Source organism: Uloborus diversus, chromosome 3 (genome assembly GCF_026930045.1).
Source record: "Uloborus diversus isolate 005 chromosome 3, Udiv.v.3.1, whole genome shotgun sequence".
In the NCBI taxonomy this organism is placed as follows: domain Eukaryota; kingdom Metazoa; phylum Arthropoda; class Arachnida; order Araneae; family Uloboridae; genus Uloborus; species Uloborus diversus.
In genome coordinates, this window is record NC_072733.1 from 135,098,999 (window position 1) to 135,119,478 (window position 20,480).

The following is a 20,480-nucleotide window of genomic DNA, read 5'->3' on the forward strand; positions in this document are numbered from 1 at the left end:
TGAAGTTAACGGTGAATACAGAAGAAGGGGATAACCCCAGGTTAAGCGCTTAACCGCATAGTTCAGTTAATGGTGAATACAGCGGTAAGGCTAAGTGTTCTGCAGAAATTTGTTTTTTTCGGCCCACCCTACTGCGGATGTAATTTATTCCGAAATATAAGAAATAGAATTTTTTTCGTGCAGGTTTATGAGGTTGTTTTCGACATTTTTACAGAACGAAGCAAAAGAAGATAATGGTACAGAATTGTGCTAGAAACTGTTGTTTGCTTAAGTCTGCCTACGACGCTATAATTACAGACTAAGCCGCATTCCCCCCCCCCCCTCCCTGACCGTAACAGAAAAAGGGCAAAGAATGAACATTTTCATAGCCGAGTAGTGAAATGTCAAAAGGAAAGTGTTAAAAGGGGTGGGAGGGTTGCTAACATCAAGTGAAAAATTCGTGGAGATGTTGGAAACAATTCTCCTTGGGGACCGAGTACTACAGGGGTTGGATTAAACAGAATAATACATAGGAAAGCTGGACATTTTTACCTGGTGTAGCTAGTGGAGTGGCTAATTTAGGTGTATTTGAATGGGGCTCAGTTGCAGGTGCTTGGTTACATTTTATGGTTTAATTCTGTGTTTTGTCATGTACATAAACTCATTCATGGGTTATCTCCAAGTTTGAATTGTTTGGCATGGTCTTTCAAAATGGTTGTTTAAACAGTAATATCATCATACCAAATATGCTGTTTCTTTTGAAAATCAGTGGCGGTTGGCAGACAGCAGGGTGGCTATTTAAGGAGAGAATTTGTATTGGATTCTTATACAGAAAGTTTTTTTCACCGTTTTTTTTTGGCAAACTAACAGGGTGGGAGTTTGTCAGGGGGCAGTTTAACAAGATTTGACTGAATATTACCTAAAATACATTTTTGAAGTAATAGAAAATCAGCAGCAATTTACTGCAACTTTTATAAATATATTTGCTTTAAACAAAATAATGAAGAAAAAAGAGCAAAATACCTGTTACAATCGATGTTTCTTAGCTGGTTTTAAAAGTATCTTGTCTTTAGTTTCATCAGTAACTTCTCGTTTCACTTCTGAGAATTTTTCTCCTTTAATACTAACAATTTTATTGTCTCGATAACGAATAAGCTTTTTCGGTTCCTAAAATGTTGAAATCACTATTAATAAAATTGACATTTCATTCTGTGAGTGAGCAAAGACTATTCTTACTAAGACATTGAGAAAACTTAGAAATCTGTTCAAGCAAGCTGAAATTTTTTTTTTACTGAAATGTCAATGCAGTTAAAAAAGTTTAATATTTAATAAAACTTGTGCAAAGCACAAGGGTGCCACTCAATTCTAAGACAGAATTTTTTTTAATACTATTAACACCGTCTACAAAATTGTTTACGTTCATCAGAAAAAATAAATAAATAATACCCAAATACATAAAATATTTTTAGCACTCAAGTAACTTAAAAATATACAGTTGTTCTTAAATGTAATAAAAGAAGAAACTACATTAGAAAGGTTTTACTGCACTTCTGGGGGAAACAAATGATCTATTAAAGAAAGCAAAGGGAATGTAATGGACATATTTAAAAAATGATAAAAAAATGAATAACTTTCATACTTATGTGAAAAATGAGGTTGTCCTTTGCTATCACAATTTTCAAAACAAGTTCCTTACTATGATTACGATTTTTGTAAATTGCTGCTACAAGGGTAATCCCAAAAGTAAGGTCTCCAAAGTGTTGGGGACAGAAACTACTCATGCAGCTGTTGGCTGCTTGGTTGTGATTGGTACTTCCACCACTCCCATGCAGCTCCCATTGCATGTTTCTACCAGTGTGAAGCTTCAGCAGTTATTCCATTTTTGAATGCAAAAGGGGTTAAACGGCTTGAAATTCATTGCTAATTATGGAAGAGTATGGACAGTCTCGCATGGATGTCAAAAATGTTCGCAAGTGATGTAGGGAGTTTACATCTGGCCATACTTAAAATTCACTACAAAAAAAGGAGCAGGAGAATTGTTGGGACAGTGCCAGACACCCATCCTATAGTCTGGACTTGGCCCCTAGGGACTATCACCTGTTCCCAAGTTGAAAGAACATTTTGCAAGAAGGCGATTCAGCTTCAACAAAGAGGTGATAGAATGAAGTTCAACGTTTCCTCAATGTCATGGCAGCAAACTGTTACAACATGGGCATACAAAAACTATCAGTTTTTACAAAAATGCATCGACTGAAATGGGAATTTTGCAGAAAAATAGATAATTAATCAATCTTTAAAATGATGTATATATTACAGAAAATAAATGTTTTTTTTTTTGCATTTCTAAAAAATTGGAGACCTTACATTTGGGATTACCCGTGTATTATACTGATTTGATACCATAAAAGCATTGCTTTAAATTTCTTGTAGCCCTATTATATGTATTTTTAAAAAATGAGCTTTCATTTCTAAGCAACTAACTCCATAGAAGGTTCATAAAACCAGAGCGAGGAGTTTTCACATTTCTCATATGGTCAGGATAAACGTTTTTAAACAAGTTAAAAATAAAACTATATTGGAGAGAGAGACAGGATTTATTTCTTTAGTGTTTGATATCAAAGGATTTAATTAAAATCAGGAAAATGTTACAATTTTTGATTTTAGGGGAAATATTTTGCAAATTTTGTGCACATGAAAAAGGTCAAGTCTTCAATTTTGAACCCAACTTTTTCTCTTAAATTTCTCGATAAATTTGCATAAGGATCATATACTAAAATAATAATAACAATTGCATCATATACTAAAATAATAACAATTGAAATCAAATTAAATGGAAATGTGTCAGAAAAAGAGAATAGTTTTACTAATGGATATTGCTAGATTAAAATTTTGGGCTTTAAATAAAAGAAGAACCCCCTTATAATTAAAGAATGGAAATACTTCTGCCGACTTTTCCAAAGATGGAATCAGGTCCTCAGCAGGAAAAGTGACATTAGAAGATCTCATACAAAAGGTACATTCACATACAAAAAAATATGATAACTAATAAAACATTCAATGAAACCTCAATTGTATGGAACTCTTTTATATAGAACTCTTCATACGTCAAAAACATTAATTCTTAAATGGAAAACCCATTACTAACTTCAAATTCAGGCACCTAACTATATGCACTACTAGTGAACTAACCTATAGTTTTTACTCTTTAGCTACTCATTTACTTTTCATACACAGCATGTGTAAATGGCGCACACTCAAAAAACTAAAACATTCTCTGTTCATCAGAACATTTTTATGTTACAAATTTTTTTCCCAATGTTTCTTTTTCTCTTTCTTGGCTATGGATTGATTGTCTTCATTCCTCGTTCTTTGTTTTCTTTTGCTGAATTGTAATCCATGTGTTTCTGTTCCTTGGATCTTTGATTAGTGCTTTTTGCCCATTGTCATATATTTTGCAGTTTTTAATTACAAATCTTACAACCTATAAATACTGGTTTCTTTCTGGCTGATGTCAATAATACTGTTGATAATATATTTATTTTTGTGTGAACAGCACTTTTTTGCACAGAAGAAGGGGCTTCATTGTAGCCTTAAAATGACTATTTGCAGTATTTTTTATATAATAAATGGTAATTATATGCTTTATTTATTAATTTTTTTATTTTAACCACAATGATAAACAGGGTTTAACAAACAAACAGTGATTACTTTAAAGCCACTGGTTAACTTTTCAAAAAGAAAAAAAAAAAAAAAAAACTTAAACAACCTTTAAAGCAAATAGAATGCAAAGTAAATTTCAACATGTTAAATGAATACAATAGCCCCTTACTATGATACTTTGTATATAATGACACTATCAAGCACATGCAGTGCCCCAAATGAGTGCCAAAGCAGCTGTTAAACATGTCCAATTGTCTTCATGTTATTTCTTATACTTTGTAATATTTCTTTGTAGTATATCTGTGTTTTATGAGAAAATCATGTTCATTATAGTAACTGTTATGTTTAATAAAACATTTTTTATGCAGCAAAAACCAATCATAGTGATAAATAACAAAAATATAATAAGCATATTAGCAACACGTCAAGAAAACAAATAATGCTTGAAACTGAAGTCCAAAATATGCAGTGTTATAAAATACTAATGTATCACGTTAGTTTTTAAAAATAATAGCTTTAGTATGAGTGACAACAGGAGGGGGAGAGCCTATGTGGCGTGACTTTTATACTAACATTTTTAGCAGTGTGGTGCTTTATAGGCCTCTATTCTCATTTGGAAGGTGCACCACTGCTTTTGAGGGGTATGCAACCCTGTCCAAAGCACGGCTGAAAAAAATTTTTTTCTTGCAAAAATCAAAGAAAAAAAAAAACTTCTTTTTTTTCTGGTTAAACCAGGTTTTTTTGTTTAAACCGGACTTATTTGGTTTTAATCGCTATTTGTAAAAAGAACAATTTTATTTTTGGAAGTTCATAATTATTTAATGATTTAATTGCTAATGAATGTTTAGTATTCACATTTGTACTTAATTACTTGACGATTAATTAAATAGGTAAAAGCAAAATCTTGTGATTTCCATTTCCTCATAAGGAGCTTTCTACAAACAAAATATTGTTTGAAAATCTTTAACGTCTAAAAAAAAAGTACCATAAATTTAGTAAATAGACCTTGGCACAAATGAATAATGGAATAAATAATTTAATGTGAGAGTTAAGACCTAATTATAAATAAGAAGAATAAAATCTTGCAAATCAGTTTTCTCATAATTATAGCTTTCCATGATAAATATATAAGTAAAATTGAAATAAAAATTAAGTATTCTAAGCATAGAAAGTATTTTGCAGTACCTACAAATGAATCACAAGTGTGATGTGCATTACACAACTTTAAAAATCAAAAGATTAACACATATTTTGTTTAAAGATTAAAAAAAAAAAAAAATACAGGTCATGTAATAATTTACGTAAATGTATGATAGAAAAGACTTATAAAAATAGGACACTTAGGCTTTAAGAATATCATTATGTTTTCCATTGTAGACATTATTTCTCCTGGTTTAGTGCATTTAGGAATAATTTCTTTTTTGAAAAAATCTTTTCAACTAAAATCTCCAAATAAAAAGACAAGTTCTGAAGTTTTTTCCTCAAAGGTAATAATATGAAATTTTGGCTGAGATTTGCTTTTTGGGCTATTTTGAAATGTAAAAGAGAAATGAAAGAAAAATAAATGGCAAGCATGGATCAAGGAAACAAACTACTAGGATTTTTTCCCTATCTAATTTTAGAAAAACATAGTTGGTCTGCTTTATATTTATGTACCTTATAAGAAAAGTTGCATTGATTTAAGAAAATAAAGAAAAACTAAGAATGAAGGCTTTCACGGCTGGTGTCAATAATGCTGTAAGATTCTGGGCTGTTGTGCCGTGGTAACAATGGTATATGGGGTAACAACACTCAGACCACAGCACAACAGCCTAAACAAAAACTATTTAGCAAATTTGCATTACATTAAAAAGTAAAGTTTTCAAATTTAATAATATGTAATTTATCTCTAAGGCTTTGCTGGTTACTTTGCATTAACTGGATTTTACATGTTCCAATCTTATGCAAAAGTCATGGAAACATTTGGGCGAAAATGATGCAGTTAAAAAAAAAAATCATTAAAAAAAACCCACATAAATTTTTTTTTAACCACTTGGTTTAAACCATGGTTTAAACAAAACAAACCTGGTCTAAAGTATCTGCATATTAAGATAAAAGATCAGCATTCAGTGATAGAGATCAGCTATTGGCCACCTAGAAAAGTAAATACTCCAGCGACTGAAACCCATTGCCTATCACCATAATGAAGACAAAAAAATGTCATCAAGAAGCTGAAGACTGGTTAAAAAAAACTAAATAAAATTTTTAAATTGATATGAAGAACTTAAAAAATCCTAGTTGCATCAAAAGATTGCATCAAAACTTCATCTTGCATCAAAAGATTGCCAAAAATTATTAGAGATCCAAAAATACCAAAAAGCCAGACCGATTTCAAAAAAAGCCAAATTTTTAAAATTTGGCTTCAAAGAAGCCAATCTGGCAACTCTTCATACTTCGTGCAATCCAATCTCCCCATGCCTGAAGCCCCATGCTTGGTTTTGAATCCGAAGAAGCGCCAGCAGCGGTCTCTTATCATTGGATAGAAGTCATGGCAACACCCCTTCATTTCTCCTAGTGCATGGGCTGCAGTGTGATTTTCTGTATCCTTTGGGATGCGTTTTCCAGGAAAATCACTGTTGAGCCATTAATAAATGTGTTTTTAACTGTGTGTCAGTGAAAGTCAAGATAAGAAAAAACTTATAATTATATTTCATGTCAATGTTGAATGTGCAAATGAGAATTATTTTTGGAGCATCTAAGTTTTGCTTGGGCGGTCTGCACCTCATTGGACATAATACAACATAATAATTTTTCTGCACAATTCTTTTTGAACTATTTTATAAATGGATATACTTGGTCTTCAGCAAAGTTAATCTGATCTAAGTTCCCTTATTTTGCCACAGATGTTAAAGTGTGATCTAAGAAGTAAAAAACATCCTAAGAGTGCCATTTAGAAAAGACTTGTTCTGTATTCTAAAAATAATTGTTAATAATTTTGAATAACTATTATTCTGAGGTTCTAAATCCAGATTGAGGAATATCAGGGTTCATACCCTTTAGGCAGAAAAAAATTCAAGCACTTTTCAAGTACTTTTCAAGGTAAAAAATTTTGTTTTCAAGGCAATATCATAAATTTGTACTAAAAATATTGTATGCAGATTTCATTTACTACAAACGCATAGAAATAAGGCAATAATACAAAAAAGTATAGGAAAACAAAATTGCTTTTTCTACAACGAGAGACGCTTTGATGAAAGATCTACTGCGTTGAAAGTTTTTCTGAAAATGTTTGAAAAGTTTGGTCATAAAGAGAAGCAGATACCAAGAGGCTTGATTTTGAGGTTTTTCAAAGGCTGCAGCAGTCAGCGGTTTGTATATTTTCTAGAATCAGCAAATTAATACTTTAAAAAAAAACCTTTCATAAGTGCTTTTAACTTTTATGGGAAGAAACTAAAATACCCATGTTCAATGGCATTGCCAGAGAGGAGTTTTTGAAGTCACTCCTCCCCCCCCCCTGGTTTCAACATTTATTTCCAATATCTATACAGTGGTTTATTACAATATAAGGGCGGTTAGGACAAAAACACTACCCAGAAAGTTATTTCAGTTTGTACTATTAAGTTCTAAAAATATTAGGTTTGCAAATCATTTATAAGTATGCAAATCAATTATTCGTATGTATTTATTAGCTGTTCAGCCAATAAGGCATTTCAACTGTCCTCGAGTAAATTTAAAAATTAGGAAGTAAGAAAAGTTTATGAAAGTCCACAGTCCAGTCTCTACACCTCAAAATATACAAAAGCAGCTTAAGCAGTGATAAATACTCTGAATGCAAACTTGAGCCTATTCCGCTTTCATTGATTAACTTGCAATAGACAATAAATGTGCAAGTTCAGATTTATAGAGCCATATTTCGAAATTGAAAAGGTTCACAATAAGTTGACATATATTATGACAAAAGTAGTTTTATTTTGGGAAAAAATGGGTTATTGTTGAAATTAGAATTTAAATTTAGAAAGGCAATAATGTTCAGGTGTAATTGTGATTTGTGAGTTCATAAAAAAATTACCTGAAAGTTTCAAAGAGCAAAATGGGGCGAGGGGGGGGGAATAATTTTTAAAACTAAGACCCCTATTACTTGAATATACATATGTACAACAATAACTTTTGCTATGCATACAATTCATAAAATAGTTTATTAAGTCAAAATATTCTGCATAGAAATACAATGCCCAGTGCCTGTTGATAACCAGCAACAGGTACTGGGCCTAGCTAGGCTGGTACTGGTCAATTTATTAGATCCAAATGAAGATGAATGACCCTCCTTAAGCTATCTACCCCTTTGCTGATTAAAGCCTCTTTCAGTAAGCTCCAAGTACCCACAACCTTAATAAAGTAGTAATTTTGAACATTTGAGGAAAAGGGGAAAATTCTAGATATAGGGAGGTAAAAGCATAAAAACGAACACTACTGGATTTCAAGTGAATAATCATTACACAACCACCCCTGTTATACACCTTATTTATTTTAGCAGACATAAAAAATGATGTACTTATAAATAAAATTGTATAAATCAACTTTATATTTAAAATACAAACTTTAAGTTAATTTGTTAGGTGCTCAACTGCTGAAATTAAAATTTTTTTTAAAAAATCTGTTATGACCAAAAATTAGGTAAAGATAATCATTCAAAATTGCAAAAATAAATAAGCAAATAATTAAACAAGACCAAGGTAATAAATTCTTTAACTCTTTAGTTATTAAAATAAAATAAGCTAATCTGATGTAGCAGTGTCAAAATAACTACTAATTGCCAAAAATATAAAATATTTACAAAATGCAAAAGGATTGAAATCTCAAACAAGGGAAGCAAATTTTCGCGAATTAAGTTTAATGTTGTCATGTTTCCCATAAAATAAACTTATATTTTACTGAAATTAAACATAAAATATGCTAATCTACGGTAGCAAATATGAAAATAACATCCGATTAGTGAATATATTTAAATATTTGCAAGATTCAAAAAGATTGAAATTTCAAACACGAGAAGCAATTTTTCGCAAAGTCTGAGTTTGTTCGACGTGGCATGTTTCCCATGAAATAAATTTATTTGTTTTTTATTAAAATTAAACAAAAAATATACTAATCTAAGGTAGCATATGCGAAACTAACATTTGATTAGCCAAAATATTTAAATATTTGCAGGATGCAAAAAGATTGAAATTTCAAACACAAGAGCAATTTTCCGCGAAACCCGAGTAAGTTCAATGTTGTCATGGTTTCCAAATTAATTTCTTTGTTAATTAATGAAATTAAACAAAAAATAAACTAATCTAAGGTACCATATGCCAAAATATCTTTCGGTTGTAAAAAACATCAAAATATTTACAAGATGCAAAAGGATCGAAATCCCAAACACGGAAGCAATTTTTCGCGATGTTGCATACTGAGCACATGTTCAGAAAATTGCAGTGGTGAAATACTTTTTTAAAACTTCTAAGCACAATTCGTTGATTTTTGAGAGAATATAAGCACTAAGAAACTTTTTCAAGGTTTTAAAACTTTTTCAAGGCTTTCAAGCACTTGAAAATGAACTTTTTTTTTTCAAGCACTTTTCAAGGTTTTTCAAGGTCGTACGAACCCTGAATATACATCAGAAAATACAAAGTAATTAGAAAGTAATAAAGAAACCTACCAAAGCAAAAGTTGTTGTCAAAAACAAAACATTTATCTTTATGAAAACATAAAAGACATTGTATTTAAATTGATCATATAATAAAGATTACCATTTTTGGAGCAACAGGTTTGTGTTCTCTAACATCATCAACTTGATCAATGTATGCATACCTGGAAAAAAAGAGAATCATGGCATGATAAAATGATACGGTATTTTGAAAAGGACATAAATTAAAGGGGTGTTATTTGCTTATTATTTTTCAAAAGTATTTTCAACCATCTTCAATAGTTTCCTCAAACTGTAAAAAAGCATTTTTGAGAAAAAAAATGCAAAAATGAAGTTTTTACAAAATCCTTATTTTAGAGATGAACTGAATGTGCTTAATATATGTTCCATACAGGTCAGTTTTGGCAAATTCAAGTTTAAGACAAATGTTTACAATCCTGAATGCTAGCAAAAAGCTACTAAATATAAACTTAATAATAGCTAACTTATGCTACATATAACTGTGATAAGACAAATGCAAGAGTGAAAGTAAAATTAATTTTGGAGGAATGAAATATAAAAAAAGTTGTTAATGTTGTCACGTCCATGAAAAGTTCAGGGGAATCAAACATGACTAAGAGTAATAAAACCAGCTTTGGTGATGTTGATAATTTTTAAAGAAACTAAAAGCTGATGGTCCGGAGGAAGCAAGACTGCTGAAGATATGTCTGAAACTCATCAGACTTATTTTCTTTACTGAAAGTTAGATCTGGTCTTGGAGATCATTTCATGTGTTCAACATGTGAGAGGTATTCCATTAGCACAACACAAAATTGAAATAGTTATTACTTCCCTATATTTTCCCAAAGAGATCCTAATAAATATGATGTAAAAAACATAAGTCATAAAAACAGAAGGCAAACAGTATATATACTTATGTATAGACTTTACGTATATATAAAAACCATACATAATTACATATATATATATATATATACATATATATATATATATATATATATATATATATATATATAATGAGGAAAACTTTGTTAATACCTCATGTTTCTCATGTAACTATTTTTATTTAAATTTTTGATCACTAGTTCATTTACTTGTTTAAAGTTTAAAAACATTTTCAAAACAATCAATAACAATAATAAGATTCGCAGCACATTGAGTTTACTTATACGCATTTTTTGATGAACCAACCTCATTAATTATCAATGAAAACAATAGCTAAAATCTATTCAAGAAATGCTTGAACTATAGAAGTAAACATTAATATGAAACTTCTAACTTGATTTAATTCAGAACTGAACTGAAAATGTTAGTTAAGAGATTATTTATGATATAAGATCTCTTATATTATTTTAATTTTTTACAATACATATGGAAATGCTTAGGTCGCAGATGAATTAGAAAAAGGTGAGTAGAAAATTAAATAATATGTAGCTATTATGTAACTTCTGATACATAATTCTTTCTAACGAAGATAAAATATAAGAAATGTAAACAAACCATATATCCCACGCTAAATAAAATACTTCAGCTCCAATACTTTTTAAGCTTTTATGAAGAATTTCTCACACTGAAGAATAATGTCTATTATTGAAGAAAAAAAATGAACATTGAGAATTCACTGCATGCAAGGCTGAATTTGTTCATATTGTAAACATTATTTGCAAAAATTCAAAGTTTTCTTCTCTTCTACACTAAGCAAACAAAAATATAACATTATAACTATTAGAAAATCTTTCAAATTTTAAAATATCAAGTGGTTATAAAATAAGTGTCTCTATTTGGATCAGTCTGTAGCTTGAAGGAATCGTCCGATTGCAACAAAATTGGAAAACTTACTAATCTTGAAAGGGGAAGAAGAATGGTGCAATAAAAAATTTTTGTTGCAAAAATTGCCTCCAGGTGGCATTTTTGGATTTGTAATGTTCAATACAAGAAGAAATAATTAGCATGTAAAGCTGGGTGGTTTATTTAAAAGTGTTACAGGTATATTATGCTTGCGCATGATGGTGCAAGTTCAGGTTCTATGACTTGACCATTGAGCTAGAGAACACAAACCAGGTGGTGCATGACTTATTGAACTGCGGAATGCAAGGCATCTGGAGTGATGTTCCCCACATATTGAGCTATGTTATCTTTTAGTAGACTGAGGTTTTTGACACCTCCATGGTACACATTAGACTTTAAAATCCCTCAAAGCCAAAAAGCACATGGTGCTAAATCAGGGAATCGAGCAGGCCACGCCAATTGAAAATACCTGCTTAATACCCTATCAATCATCTGTAAAATGTTACTGTAACAAATTTTGCACTGCTCGTTAAATATGAGGTGGGGCTCCATCTTGCTTTGCCCTTTAGGTATTCCTTTCACATTCCTAAATTCATATAAAGCAGACACAGCGATTGAGCTGTTAATGTAGAATAGCTTTAAAATTAAAGCGCGATCAGGCTAACTGAAAGGCACCTCGTACCACGTTACTGGCAGAAATAATTGTTCTTTAATTTACTCATGATTACTACTCTGTTTGCATTGTCAGCGCCATTTTTTAAAGGTTGCAGCGCCACCTGATGGCAATTTTGCAACTAAAATTTTTTATAGTACCATCCTTCCTCCCCCTTCAAGATTAGTAAGTGTTCCAATTTTGGTTGCAATCGGATGACTCCTTCAAGCTACAGACAGCTCTAAATAGATATACTTATATTATAACCACCTGGTATAAAACACTTGTAAGGAACAACAACTTAACTTTTGAATGATAACTCAGATTTCTGCCAATTTTTTTATAATAATTTACTGTAGGTTAAATAAATGATTTATAATATACAGTCAAGCCCACTTATTGGAATATCTGATAAAAGAATATAATATATAATATAATATAATTTCAGTGTACCATACCAGTGACATGTGTAATTTTTATCCCAGATAATGGAATATCCCACTCATTAGAATAATTTTTTCTAACAAATAGGGAAGTATCAACCTATCAAATATTCCAATTTTAACTATTGCACATTGTTGACAGGCTTACAAAACACAAAAATTCACCATGCCCGGATTTTTAAAACCAACGATTGATTTTTTATGAATTTTTTAAAGAGCGATGCGCAAAAAAGAGGTGTGGCCTAAAACGTCAGCAGCTGACGTCATTTCCCTGTTCCGATCAGAGCTCCATTTCCATGCCGTGTTGCGCCTACCAGGAGATGAACAGCACTGTCTTTTTCAGCCTTTTTAAAGCCTTTAACCAGCATTTTTTCCATCATGGAGCTAGGATTCACGAAAGGTCAATCCAATAACCTTCCTCGAGTAAAATCATTCATGGTGTTTGACTTTTTTCGAAAGGACGAGAGATTTAATGTCCTAGAAGTACGGGGAGTGAAACAACAAAGTTTCACCATTGTTATTCTTTAAAATTGTACATACATATCCGTCTATGTTTGCAGTTCATATTATTCGCATTAGTTTCCCTTATCAAGATTGATCATTTCCATTTGTGTGTCGATGGGTTTTTTTATCTGAATATATAAATTACAATGTAAGAGCGCTATTCCAGTTCTTACTTGGCGGCTTTTAATGAGGCGCGCATTTTGTAACAACCCTACTGCAAGTGATTCCAGTACTAAGTTTTAGAGCAGTTTTTGCATGAAAATTTTTCGCTTTGTTGGCGATAAAGGTTGATCTACTTTTTTTTTGTGGAAAATTATTTTAAATCCATTAATACATGTTAATTATCCTTCAGTTTTTGTGCAACTTAGCAAAAAAAGGAAAAATATATTTTTTTGCTCTTTTGATAAAAATAATAAATTTGAAAATGGTGTTCATTTCATAAAATGAGTACCTTTTTGCATGTGAGAAAGGTCTTGTATATATAGAAACGCTTCTGGTGATAAACTGAAAATGTATTTTTAAATTATCAATTTGTAATAGTTAAAATTTGAAGATAGTTTGAATGTTAAAAAGAAAGTATTAATAGTTTTTGCATTGTTATTAAAATGGTAATAGTAATGCATCTATTACTTTCTATTTAAGTTTATTGTGCAGGGTTTAAATTCCTTTGTTTACTTGCATTTTTTAAAAAATATCTCATATGCTCATTAAACATTTATTTATGAACAGTTGTGAACATATATTTCAAACTGTATTTCTCACTTGACACAGTTTTTAATTAAAATGCAGTGCAAATTTTCATTTTCAAATTTTAATTAATAAACGCACTTGGAAACACTTCTTTCGAAGATCCTGCTGGGACGGAACAATAACAAATCGCTTGTGAGGAGTTTTTTTAGATGTAGGTACGCATCCAGGAACGAAGCAATACTTGTAATTGATTCTACTAGCCATGACAAAGAAAATCAAATTAAAAACAATCGCAGAATGCATTAAACCCTCACAGCAAAGGATTTTCACTAGCCTTTTATTCGCGCTGCTGTTAGAAGGCTCTTGTTTTCCCGCGCCTTCCCCCAAAGATCGCCAAGCACTTCTTTGTCCTAGCCAACCCCGCCGCCTCGCAGCGCGGCAGTGACGTCAGTCAAAGGACTGATTTCGTTAACAAGCAAATGACGTCACTCGCGCGTGAACTTTAAAAAATTATTTTTAAAAAAAGTATTAGTCGTATCGTAAAAATTTTTTCGCAGATGATGTTCATGTATGTTACTCTATCATATAAAAATAAAATTAGAAAATCGAATACTTCCCTATTGCCTATTCCATTAAGCGGGCTCCACTGTATATAAAAATTTTGTTCTTCATGGAGTTGGGAAAATAATGAACTGATTTAGAGGTAAATGATGAAATTTTGAACTGTCTCAAAAATTCCTTCTTTGAAATGAAATTAGGAACTTTTAAGAATTGAAATAGAAAAAAATTACCAGTCAAGAAATCAAAATTTTGAATGAATTAAGAAATAATATATAAAGGTTGTTACTTTTTCTGCATAGAACATATGCGATACAAGAATGGGAAGGGGATAAATTATTATGACATTGTTTCTACAAAAACATTGACTAATAAATATCTCTTGTCCTCTTTGCAAGTTTTCAGAGCAAAAAAATAAACAACTAAGTAAAATTAGTTTGAGAAATAAAAACTTGATTATTTCTCTCTTTTTTTTTTCTCTACACATTACAAACTCTTTCCTAATTTCACCAGGTAGCAATATATTGAGCACCCATTCTCTCAAATAAAGCAGTAAAAAACATAAAATTAACTTCATAAATTATGAATGAAATATTTCATTGCAGTCCTTGTTTATTCAGTCAAAGTGTGAGTTACATTATGATGTAAGATTATATTCAGAAGGACATAACTGAAAATGTTCAGATGTTGAACAGTGCAGTTGTTGATAAGCAAAATGGCCTTTTATTTAAATCTTAATATATATATATATATTCTTCGCAATTAAATGTTAGTTGTTCTAGAAAATATAAACCGCACAAATTTAGGAAATTTGAAAGATATACAATTGAGATAGATACAATGAAACTATATACAATTGAAGGTATTTAACGACTGCACAAACAATAGTTGATGTTTTTATTATGATTAAATCTATGTGCAAAATCTGTTGCTTTATTTTCACTGCATTTTTTCTCACAAATTTAAGAAAAAGTTAGGGGAAAAAAAAGAAAAAAAAAAAAAAACACCAATAGAGCATCATTAAATTTACAAGACAAGACTCATTCATAACACTTACCTTTGTAAAATTTGATCTCTAAGTTTTTTATCTGTAGTAAATGCTTCTTTAGGATGACCAACATTTTGTTTAACTATACTTTTTGTCACTAAACATTCATGTTCTTCTTCACTCTCCTGCTTTTGCAAGATTAATTGAACTGCTTTTTCATAATTTCCATTTGCCGTGCAAAAAAATTGTTTCGCCTCCAATACATGAAGATTAGGAAACATTTCAAGGAGAATTTCTACCTCAGAGCTCATTTCACACTCAGAGACCTGAAAAAGTTTCAGGAACTCTGATTCAACACTTAAAGTCTGTGAGGCCTGATATAAGAATTTCAGTCTTGTTTAATAGGCTTTTGTACCAATTTACATACAGAGCAAATATTTGACAATACACATTTATTTCATGTAATGGAGAATAGAAAACCAATTACAAAAAGGAAAAAAACAATGTTATGGCATGAATATATACACAATAAAACATAAAGAGTCATTCCATTTAACTGACTTCAATTTGCAAGTCGTCCTCATTCTACGATGTTCAATTTTGATGAAATTTTACAAAGCTGTATGCATGTCTTTGAAACTAACATTGGCGAATTGTCAGCTTCCAAGATGCAAATCCTCTGAAGGGGCGGATACAGACAAAATTTTAAAAGGGGGTTGGGGGGCATGCTGCAAAATAACTCCCCCCTTAACTCTCTGCTACAAATGATCTTACAGTTTTGGGATTGAAAAAATTCTAAAACTGCTTAGATGTCAATAAAAAGCACCAAATCTACCAGCTATAATGCACCTAATACAGCACGCTACAAATTAATTTCATAAGCAATGAAAGGAAGTAGTACTTAAAATATTTACTAGGGTTGCACCAGATACTGATTTTGCCAGATACAGGATTCCAGATATCCTGCACTTCTTCGTCTGCCGGATATCCAGCTTTACAGTTGCTTTTAGATCCATTGCATGTTCACTAATTTTTATGTAAGGTTGTTTCAAAATACAGTAAAATCCTTCTATTGCGGACATTAACGGGAGAAATTTTTTTTGTGCTCAATAGAAGGGTGTCCGCAGACAAGGGTTTAATAATGTTATTTGCCTTGGAATCGGGCAATTAAAAATTGTCTGCATAAGAGGAGTGTTCGCATTTGAGGGGTGTCTGTTAGGAGGGGTTCTACTGTAATGAATCAAACTAGCTTCATCAATCATTTAATTAAAATCATATTAAATACCTTTCAAAACAATTTTTTAAACCTCTACATTTTAATGTAGGACGGATACAAGTTTTCAAACTTTTTCACACTGATCATGTTAAATTTCATCACACTGATAGGTTTTGCATACATTTGGATTTCATGGAGTTTTTTTCTAGGTCACAGCACTTAGTCAAAAAAAAAACTCTAAAAAATATTTTTTTGTGAGTTCAAGCAACATTTTCAAAAGAAGGTTAGTTTTTACTATTTTTTTAAGACCATAATTTTTTCATGGATAGTTTAACTTAAAGTTCATACTGCAACAAGAATTTTTGTGTAAAATATTATTACAAATGGTTTAAGAGGAGCAGTCCCACTTAACCCATAAATTATTGCTATAAGGGGTAAGTGGATCTCTCTACAATAGTGAGAATTTCAAAATCAAAAGCAATTCTGATTAAATATTTGTATTAGTGAAATACAAGACAACTATGATGACCTAGTAGGAATTGATAGTTCAGCTATGAAAATCGCTAAAGCTGGTGATTATGTATTCATGAAACTTACCTCAAAGCAAACCTTAAAGTGTTATGTAGATCTAATGTTGGAAGTTGATAATACAAATTCAAAAAAAAAAAAAAAAATACTGCTGAATTTGCAAGAACAAATAGAAATGGTGAGTTTTGTTGACATGGTGCAGAGGATGTTGGAATTTTTATTGAGGATTAAGTCCAGTATGATAAGTCCAGTATGTGTTCTTCTTCCTTAGCACACTTTAAACAGACGCAGCCATTTAGTGTTTCCATTTTTTTTCAGCTTATAGTTTTGGCTACTTTACTGAAATTGACCTTAAACAACTGTATTACGTTTATTCAACACACTTTTATATGTTAAAAGTTAAATATGTACCCATAGTCTTGTAATACATTTGACAGATGTAATTGTTTTGTTTTTTGTTTAAAAAATTTCTGTCATACAGATTTAAAAGACAGTACATATCTTGTAAATAGATGCATTTACAAAAAAATAATTCATACTAAAAATGAACACACCTTATCAAGTGAAATCTCCTTACTCCTTTTTTAGATATGCTTGATTTAAATTTAAATAAATGGAGAGGGATGGCCCACTTACCCCTAATTATGGGGAAAGTGGGACACCCATCTGATTTTTTTCAAAATATAATTGTTAAGAATATTTAAAGCAAAAGAAGAGAAAAAATTTTTTAAAGAAAATAATGATGAACTTTTTTTCATTAATAGTATCCAAGATAAAACAAGACAACAATTTGAATTTTTTGTGTTTCAAAACTTTTCTGTAAGGTTTTGAAAATGAACTTGTCCCAAAAGGGGTCCCACTTACCCCAACCAACTCTATAGTGTATTGGAATAGTGAGAAATGTAAAATGAAACACTAAAGTATTGTACCATATTACCCTGCATTATACGGCATGCCGCAAAATTCAGGGGTCACCAGATTTTCAATAACAGTAGCCTGGTTCTTTCCGGCATGCCAGAAAAATCAAGGTTTGGAAAAAAAATTAATACTATAAAAAACATATGTTCAGCTTAAAAATGAATATAAGTTCTATACATATATTATTAGCATTAATAAAAAGTTTAACTTTGTAAAGATATTTACTAACAATGTCATTTGTTATTTTAACAAGAAAAATATTGTTTAATAACGAATAATTTTATAAAAATTAAATTAAAACTAAGTAAACATTTAAGCAGTAAGTTACTGCCCCTAAACGAGTGCTAAAGAATTTACCATAGCTATTCAATAAATAAAAATTAAACTTACCTCTCTAAAAGGAACCTAAAATAATTTATTTACAAAAATTATGAACAAATCGCACGAAGGATGATTGCTTCTTAATTTATTACTTTATTGGCATATAATTAAATCCATTAATAATAATCTACCATAAATGACAAGCACATATTACTATTGCAATACATTTTTTTTTTTTTTGAAAGAAGGTTACTTTTGGGATTTATTAATGTTTTCCTTTACAGTGGTTTGCTTTTTGATTGGAACTGTATGGAGAAATTTACTTTTGTTTTGTTGAAAAATAAACCTCGAATTATTCAGGATGTCAGAAAACTCAAATTTCCTGGTATGCTGGTCAACCTCACTTTTTTCCAGCATGCCGGATCATGCAGGGTAATACGGTAATATTTTTTCGTATCAATTTTTGTAGTTTGTGTGCATATTTAATTTGCAAACTAATATTTTTAAAGAAAAAAAAAGCTATTTCTGACTAATACCATTGAAAACTTTTTGAAGTGATTCTGTTAAAGAAATATTTTTCATAGTGCCTTCAAGATCCGGAAAACCTCTATTCTGGATAATTCAAAGTCCTATCCAGTCTGTATCTATAAGCTTATGTTGTAATTGCTGCAAAACCAAGAAATTTTAGTAAAATAAATAAAAAGCAATTCATATTTGCTAGATCCCGCAAAATCCCATTTATTCCCATATTATTTGCAATAATTTTGATAAGATTTTTGCAGCTAAAAAAGCTTTGAAAATAACTGAGACTTTTGATCAAAAAAAAAAAACTGTTCAGACTTGATAAAATTCTTGAAATCAAACTGTTTCAAGTAATACATCTGTATGAAGGCAATATAATTTAAAAGATCTATAAATACTCACATTTATACACCTTTCATCATCATCTGACTGGCTGGAACTGCAACTACGTGAACTGTAAGATTTCCTACGAGAATGAGAGGCTGAATAATTTTTTGAAGTATCACAATTAGTTTCATTTTCCGAGATGCACATTTCACTCTTTCGTGACTTGAGTGCAATGTTTTCATCATTATTTTGTTTACCTAAAACAAAAATCGTCATAAAGAAAATTTGAAATGAAGGATTCACAAATCAATAACATCTGTAGCTGAAATAAAACAATTTCATCATTTATTTTGCTTCAAAACCCAGATTAGAAGACATTTGCCATACTTATAAATTTTTAAGCAACTAAAATTTATCATTTGAATCAATTTCATTCAATACAAATTATTCATTAAAGTATAAATTTAGATATGAATATGATATGCAACAAAATTATCATAAAAATGAATGCCTAAAATACCTCTATGCAGGTAAATCTAAATAAAATTCTTTGAAAATGCATCCATAAACAGATGACGAAAATTGACGAAAGATTACTTGCTGTAGTGAACATTTAATGAAGTAAAATAATAAATGACATGATATGTTATAAACTTTGCAAACAATTAAATTACTAAAAATTTCAAACCCAAATTGCAATAAACATTTCACTGCAAAGATGGTGTAGCTCCATTTCAGAAAACTTTTAAAGTTGTAAAGTGAAACCTTGCTTAAAGGGTACCCTTCTAAGAGGAGACACTTTGTTACAGACTTTACTGTAATCCCTGCCCTATCAAAAAATCATTACATACACCCTTATTAAAATTCACATTAACTGATCAGGACAGAGACACAGTTGCTCCTGTAAATAAAAAAAAAAAGAAATCCTTATCCCCCTCATTAAAAGACAATCATGGACAATTTTAGCAAATTCTTTTCCGTTTCTCTTTGGAAAAGGTGAAGGAACCAGTGTAAAACCTTGCTTTCATATGATTTCTAACACATTAAACTGAGGGATGTTTAACACAAAGGAATGAAAACAAACCAAACCTAGTGTCATGACATCCAACAGGGGTCAAGGCCTACTGTGTCCATTTCAGTCCTCCCGACCTAGGGCTCTGGGGTGCTAGGCAGATCTTCCGGTTAGGTGATCAGCCTAATGCAAAACCCCCAGGGTTTAGTTCCTAAGCATGCTTGGGACTCGTTTTATCGACCCACTGAAGGGATGAATGGCTGACTCGACTATGCCCAACACACTGATCAAACTCGAACCTGTGGCTTGGAAGCGCTACCATAGAGCCACTGGGCTTCAAGGAATGAAACTAAAGGAGGCAATTATATCACTCTTCTTCCACAACATAACATAAAATTTTCTCAATCCCATTGTAAAAATACACTAGCGTTTTAGAATCTGTCAAGAAAAATTTATGGAGTGTCAAAAGAGCAAGGTCTTTAGGTGGAAAGCAAATGTAGAGCTTATTGTTTGGGGTAAGCAATGCAATCGGCTCTTGGGTACAGCTTGGATTCGAAGAAATACAGCTGTTGGTCATTGAGTGGGGCTAGTTGAACAAGTCACATGGTAAGTAGGGGGGAGATCCAAAAAAGAATAATACCACAGGTCTGCTATGTTGTTTTCAAAGTTTACAATAACAACTGAATAGGCCATTCTGTCCATTTCTTTAGGT

At 31.0% G+C, this 20,480-nt stretch overlaps 1 protein-coding gene across 1 annotated transcript in view; it reads right to left on the reverse strand.

The window, feature by feature from the left end:
• Positions 1–1,005: 1,005 nt before the first annotated feature.
• Positions 1,006–20,480, reverse strand: part of LOC129218955 (CUE domain-containing protein 2-like) — a 54,895-nt gene continuing 35,420 nt past the window's right edge. The window contains exons 5-8 of the mRNA XM_054853274.1: positions 18,832–18,911; positions 14,994–15,250; positions 9,405–9,465; positions 1,006–1,146 (exon numbers count right to left, since the gene is read on the reverse strand). Of these exons, the coding sequence (XP_054709249.1) occupies positions 1,006–1,146; positions 9,405–9,465; positions 14,994–15,250; positions 18,832–18,911 (539 nt within the window). The remainder of the gene's footprint in view (positions 1,147–9,404; positions 9,466–14,993; positions 15,251–18,831; positions 18,912–20,480) is intronic.